General features: G+C 50.6%; 2 protein-coding genes; one reads left to right on the top strand and one right to left on the bottom strand.

Annotated features, from left to right (window-relative positions):
* Positions 1-408: 408 nt before the first annotated feature.
* On the top strand, positions 409-3,186 carry CHC_T00008362001 (DNA polymerase zeta catalytic subunit). XM_005718894.1 has 2 exons: positions 409-504; positions 670-3,186. Exons 1-2 carry the CDS (start codon positions 409-411, stop codon positions 3,184-3,186), a joined length of 2,613 nt encoding a protein of 870 aa, XP_005718951.1.
* Positions 3,187-3,234: 48 nt separating this feature from the next.
* Positions 3,235-3,903, bottom strand: CHC_T00000080001 (hypothetical protein). The gene has a single exon (XM_005718893.1). It carries the CDS (start codon positions 3,901-3,903, stop codon positions 3,235-3,237), a length of 669 nt encoding a protein of 222 aa, XP_005718950.1.
* Positions 3,904-6,735: the final 2,832 nt, after the last annotated feature.

Genomic DNA, 6,735 nt, shown 5'->3' with positions numbered 1-6,735 from the left:
GATTCAGCGGGGCGGCAAATCCGTCGGCAGGCAGAGGGAACTGTTCGTGACCCTTTGAATCTATCTGAGGACCCTGCAATTGACTTTGTCCCATACAGACTACGAGACAGAAATCTTCGTGACGACCGCGACGATGCTTCAGATTCTTCTGACGACCCAGAATTCAAGACACCACGCCTTGACCGTATTCAGACGGCTGATGAGATCGACTCTGACGATGACAACTTTGTTCAGAATCGCCCACTGTCTCCGAAATACGACGAGGGCTTCCAATTATTCGTAAACACTAGTCGCCACAGTACGTTTGTCACAGTTGTGCTTTCAAATCGCAGACTGACTCTCCTCGTCTTTATCGATCTGACATAATCTTCCCTTATATGGCATGACTTGCGACACAACTGTTCACGCATGGCAGACGCAGAAACGCCGCGCCGAAAAGGGAGCGAGTCTGCGTTGCGGAAGCGGACGATCCTGTTAAGCGAGGGAGAGAACAGGAACAGCACGGTTTCCCTCTCCGAATCAATGCATCGCTATCAAAACCTCACTATTACTTCTGTAGAGGTAAGCTTCCCCGACTGTTCCTGTTTCAGTGTTTTGGCCTGACACAGACTCCGTGATCAATTAACAGTTTTGTGTTTTGCGTTTACTCTTGTGTGCAACATACAAAAGGTTCTTGCAGCATGCTATTCGGACAGGCTTCCTGACCCGAATCAGAATCAAATTCTTGCAGTCTGTGCTGTCACCCAGAAAGATCGGAAAGATGTGGAGGGACAAAAGGTTCAAAGGCTCACCTTTGTTGTTGACAAGAACACGAAATCGCTATCGAACCGACATCTTGTTATTTATTGTGATTCTGAAACCCAGTTATTGGATGCGCTTGCGTCGCATATTTTAAATGAAGATCCTGACGTCTTGATCGGGTTCGAAACTCAAAACTCTTCAATCGGATATATTCTGGAGAGGTCAGCCGCAATCAATCATTCATTCCAACAATCTTCATCTCGGTGGGCGAAAGGAACAAACTTCAATTCGGAGAATCGCCAACGGCAAGGCAACAATTCTGCAGCAGCGGCATACTACCATCGAAAAGGTGCTGACATAAAGATTACTGGAAGACATGTCCTAAGTCTGTGGCGTATTGTCCGCAAGGAGGTCAAGTTGTCAGCGTATTCTCGAGAAGCTGTAGCATCAGAGCTATTCCAGACAACATTTCCAAAGCACACGAGCAGGGATTTGGAAAAGTGGCTAACGTCAACAAGGCATTCGGGTCGCGCCATATGTCATCTGGAGCGGCTAGCATCATTAAACCTGGCCATCTCCAATAAGCTGAACATCTTGAATCGAACGGGAGAACTTGCTCGAGTATTCGGGATAGACTTTATGAGCGTTCTCACACGAGGAAGTCAGTTTCGCGTGGAAAGCATGCTTGGACGTGTCAGTCGTACAAGCGATTACCTACTTTTGGCCGCTCCACGTGAAGGAGTTTTTCAGCAACCTGCTGTGGAGGCCCTACCGTTGGTTATGGAACCCCAATCAGCTCTTTACGTAGATCCAGTCATTGTCCTAGACTTTCAAAGTTTGTACCCCTCTGTCATTATTGGGCACAATCTCTGCTATAGCACAATGCTGGGAAACGTAAACAGGGTCATGACATGGTCAGAATGTCGCCGAATTGGTGTGATTCCAAAGTACGTTCCTCCTGCACTTGATTCTGAAACATCTATTCCAATGGAAAACATTTATGTTTCCTCAAGTGGAGAGATGTTTGTAGATTCTTCTATCCGGCGCGGTATTTTGCCGCAGTTGCTCGAGGAGCTTCTTGAAACTCGCGTGATGGTGAAGAAGTCATTGAAGGGAATAGTCAATGATGATGTGACAGCGGGTCTTCTGAATGCACGACAATTCGGTCTTAAGATGATTGCAAACGTAACATATGGGTACACGGCCGCTAGCTTTTCAGGTCGGATGCCTTGTTCAGGTCTTGCAGACGCAATAGTACAGTGTGGACGGGATTCTCTTGAAGAGATTGTGCGCTATGTCGAAGAGGAGCTCAAGGAAGAGACTGGAGCAACAGTCGTGTACGGGGATACGGATTCTCTGTTCGTGAAAGTGCCAGGGGCAACCAGAAACGAAGCGTTTGATGTTGGTGAGCGAATTGTCAAGAAAGCTTCTGAAATGTTCCCTGACCCGATAACCTTGAAGCTCGAAAAAGTGTATCAACCCTGTATTCTACAAACGAAAAAGCGATATGTTGGCTACAGCTACGAATCACGGGACCAGGCCTTGCCTATCTTCGATGCGAAAGGAATTGAAACAGTTCGTCGCGATTCATGTCCTTTGGTGCAAAAAGCTCTTGAGAAGGCTATCAGGCTGCTGTTTGAAACGAAGGACGTGTCCATCGTCAAGCAATACATACAGAGACTATGCCAAAAGCTCCATTTGGATCGAGTGCCGTTTTGCGACTACATTTTCCGCAAAGAAGTAAGACTGGGATCATACAAAGAGGGTCACTTGCCGCCTGCAGCGATCGTGGCTACGAAAGCGATGGAGCACGATCCGAGGTCTGTACCTCGTCATGGTGAACGAGTCCCTTTTGTTGTCTTATATGACAGGCCAGGGGCGCCTCTGAGGGATTGCGTGGTGTCCCCTGAAGACTACCTCGACTCGGCTCGACGTGGTATGGCGCGTCTGAACACAACTTACTACATCACAAAACAGATTTTGCCAACACTTAACCGTGTATTCAGTTTGATCGGAGTCCGAGTGTCAGCGTGGTACGCAGAGATTCCGCGGCCACAGTTTGAGCCAATTCTATCACCGACAGACCCAGATAGGAAACGAGCACGCTCCAAGCAAAGCAGTTTGCGAATGTTCTATACAACAGAAAGATGCATTTTGTGTCACGGCAAGGGCGTCAATCAGCAGGTGTGCAGAAACTGCTTACAAAACACCAGCGGAATGCAGGCATCGCGGTACCTATTGAGCATGAGAGGGCGGGAACAGGAACGGAATCGGTCGTATTTGCTGCGGAAATGCTTTGCCTGTGTAGATGGCCCCGTCGATGGAGCTCGAGACGTATCCTGTGGAAACGTGACGTGCGTAGTGTTTGATGGTCTCTCTGTTGTGGATCGAAAGATTGAAGGCCTCCGGCATGTCCTCGACGACCCGAACATCTGGACCCTTTGACTGTTCTTCGTAGGGCGGGTGGAAACGCCATTCCTGAGCACCGCATAATCAAATTCTCTCAGCTTTCCTTCTCTTCAACTGGAGCTTTCGCTTATTCACTTTTGACAGTGTATGTGTATAAGATACCCTTCGTTTCCGACCTCCCGTCGACTGTGCCTTCTTCGCCTTGAGAATGAGACCTTCCTTCTCCTTGCCACCCGTACCCTTCTGCGCAACGGAAGCTGCGACTTTACGTTTCTCGTGAACCACGCGCTTGTCAAGCGCTGTTTCGAGAGGCGCCACAACTGCCGTTACAACAGTGTCGTCCGTCTGATACGTTGTCTCTTCGCGACTGATCTCCTCGGCCTTCGGCTCATCATCTGAGTCGTCGAGGGTTCCGCGGCTTTTTTCCGCAGCTGCTCGTAGAACGTTTCGTTTCTCCTTGCGCATCTGCCGGCGCGCTTCCTTTTCGGCAGTGACTGCCGATGCGGCGGCTTCTTGTCGCCGAGCCTGCTTCCGGCTGCGGAAACCCGTCACAAACTCGCGGTGTGCATCGGGGTCATAGATGACCGCGGGTGCACGCCTTCCCTTCCCCATCGCAAAGTTCGAGTACAACTGCAACGGAAAGCGAGGCGGCAGATGGCGCAGCGATGGAGAAGCTTGTCGCCAGTGTACGAGACGCGCCGGCGGCAAGAATGAGAAAACGAATTCCAAAAGATGCACTGCTGGCTCCCCCATTGATCACAGAAAATGCTTGGTTTTACCTCTTACTGTAAAGGGTACCATACTGTAACAAGTTGTTACAGTATGGTACCCTTGAAGAAGAAAAGTTTAGCAGTTGTTACTGGGCGCCTCCGGAAATTATTTTGGGTCAAAGTGTAGATTTTGGGGCGACACCCGGCCAAAGTGAAATCTACGTGGGGCGATTTCAATGCGGTGGGGGTTTTTATAGGGCGACACTACTAAAAAGTGCTTTGCTAGTAGGGTAATTTTGGTCCATGGTGTCCTTTTGATGGGTGACAATGCACGTTTTCTAGGGTGACAGAAAAACGATCGTAAAGTCACCTCCGACAAACTCATATTCGGGGATGTCACCCCATAAAAACGTATACCATCGTGGCATTTCGGCAGAGACCTAAATGTTACAAAAGTCGCCCTAGAAACGCATGATTGTTTTAATGTCACCCTTATAAAAGCACGCCAACGCACGGTTTCGCGCTGGATATAGCGCTCTCATAACTGAAACAATATAGTGTGGCTATAGAGGCTGCCCAGTGCCCACCACAGTGGCTGGCGTACGGTGACGCGCGGTCATGCGGCGTACGTTCTGCCTTCTGAACCCGCTATTTTTCGGCGTCTACGTTCCCCAGCTCCCCCCCCCCGCACATCTCGCCGCAATGCCCTCACCCGCCTTCTTCATCGCCTTGCTCACCCTGCCTCTAGCATGGTGCACCGCGGCCGCGTCTCCAAGTGACCCGGAACCCGCACCAAAGAGCCCGGCGCCCATCTCACGTGTGTCCACTAAGAACGGAAGTTTGTGCAGATCTCCGGGGAGGTGCATCATTCCTAGTATTCTTGGACACCATGAGCTGGGCGATTGACAGGGTGATGATTGGTGATGGCCGACAAGGGGCAAGCGGCCACAAAATGCAAGACGGCGTTTTGTACGCTGCCGCCGGATTGACAGGCGGTGACGAAAGTTTCTGGCCTATCGATGCCAATTCGATTACACTATCCCTTCACACGATGCAGGCTCTATTAAACGCTATAGATGATGGTACCAACGACTTGCCGCGCAAGAAAAAGATTTTGCAAGAGATGTTCCGTTGATTGTATGCGTGGATGATGGCCCATCGCAGTGTGCCGATATTCATCGGTGGTATTGGGGCACGCGGACAAATCACTGGATCAAGAAGGTTTGAGGTGCACCAGCATGGCCCGAACCTGGTGCGCAGCAACGACGATTCATGCGTGTCGGCTGCGCTGTCCAACGGCACTTGTGCGCTATATGGTACCACAGGAGGAACAAGCGTCGACAAGTACCTTCGGAAGCATCCGATGAAGATCAAAACACTCAAGCAACTCTTTTCTCTGGTTCACCAAATTCCCGCTCAACTATCAGTGCGCCGAGTTCCTAAAGCTGAGAAGAAGGCGTTCGATGCAAATCCTTTCAAGTGGCTTGCGCACCATAATCAAGGCGTGTGGATAGTCCGAATAGAAGAACACGGAATTGTAGACCATTGCGTTGCGCTGGACTGCAACCGTGGTATTGTCCATGATAGCGCTTCAAGGTACCCGTTCGCATTAACCGAAGATGTGCTTCGTCTCCTTGGCGGAGATGAAGCAAAGAATTTGCGCGTGGCTGAAGTGAGGGAGCTAGTTAAAGTCCCTGTCAATTCCGAGAAGCCCTCACGCTGCTCGTGTTCATCCCCCGCCCCTCCCGCTCCTTCTTCGCCAGCTTGAAGTACTCGGGCGTCGAGCAGGGGAGGCTACATGCGTGGGTGCGCAAGTTGGAAGAGAGGGAGAGAAGGGTCGGCCAGGCGGAGGAAGCAGGGAAGGACCGCGTTGCCGAACGGGTTGCTGCCGTCGCGAGGAAGGAGCTGCTCATGGCGGAGAAGGAGAGGCGCTTGGACGCGTCGATGCAGGAGACGGAAATGGCTTTGGAAAGGAGGGAGGCTCCTAAAAAGCTCAGATCCGCCGACAATACCGTTTGGTAACCACGCCCCGCCAACATCGCGAACAGCTAATACGAGCGCTGTTACACCTCCACCACCATTCTGAAGGCGGAAGAACAAATCTGAGCATGTCCCAGTATAATTCTAGCTTGATGATGTGAAATAGTTTGCACTCGCGGGTCCATGACTGGTCTGACCACAAACCCAGGGCTGTACGTCATCGTCTCCGAGTGCTGTGACTTCGATGTCAATAAGTTTATCGCAAACATTGAAGCATGAACATCCAGCTCCTGGAAACCATTCCCCCCGTGGAGAAGGGGTTTGGCCTGAAGAGCAAGAGGAGAGGCACCCCATTTGGTCCCGCTGACAAGGAGAGAGACCCGCCGTGACCGCCTTTTTTTACCTGCTTGCGTCAATTTTCCTTTTTGCTTTTCGTCCGCTTGTTGATGACATCCTACGTTGTACGGTATGTCCGTGCTAGAGCAGGACGATTCTTGTCGCCATGACAAATGATGCGTCGCTATCAAGCATCTGGGCAAGTCTCTCGTTATTTAATGCGCATATTGCCGCATTGGCGTCACCACCTTCTCGAGTGCTATACAGCGCCACCTCATCTCGACCTCATCACTTGCTTGTCTACTTTCAAAACGTACAAGCGGTGCATGCGGCACGCGAAGTTGTTCCTGGACCCACTGCATGTCCGAAAAAATCTCGCTACAGCACTGGGTGCGGGAAAGGTTGTTGGTGTGCGTATGTACGATAAAGCGCTTCGAAACCCAAGCAGGGATGAGGTTATTCAAGCCAAAAAAGACTTCCCGATGAAGATGTCAGATTACCTTAATAGGTTTGATGACAGTGAGCTGTATAGAGCATGCTCGATGTTGCAAGATCTAAT

This window comes from Chondrus crispus, genomic scaffold (assembly GCF_000350225.1).
Source record: "Chondrus crispus Stackhouse genomic scaffold, scaffold_440, whole genome shotgun sequence".
Lineage (NCBI taxonomy): Eukaryota > Rhodophyta > Florideophyceae > Gigartinales > Gigartinaceae > Chondrus > Chondrus crispus.
Note: the sequence above shows the minus strand (reverse complement) of the source record. Positions and strands in the feature narration are given on the sequence as shown.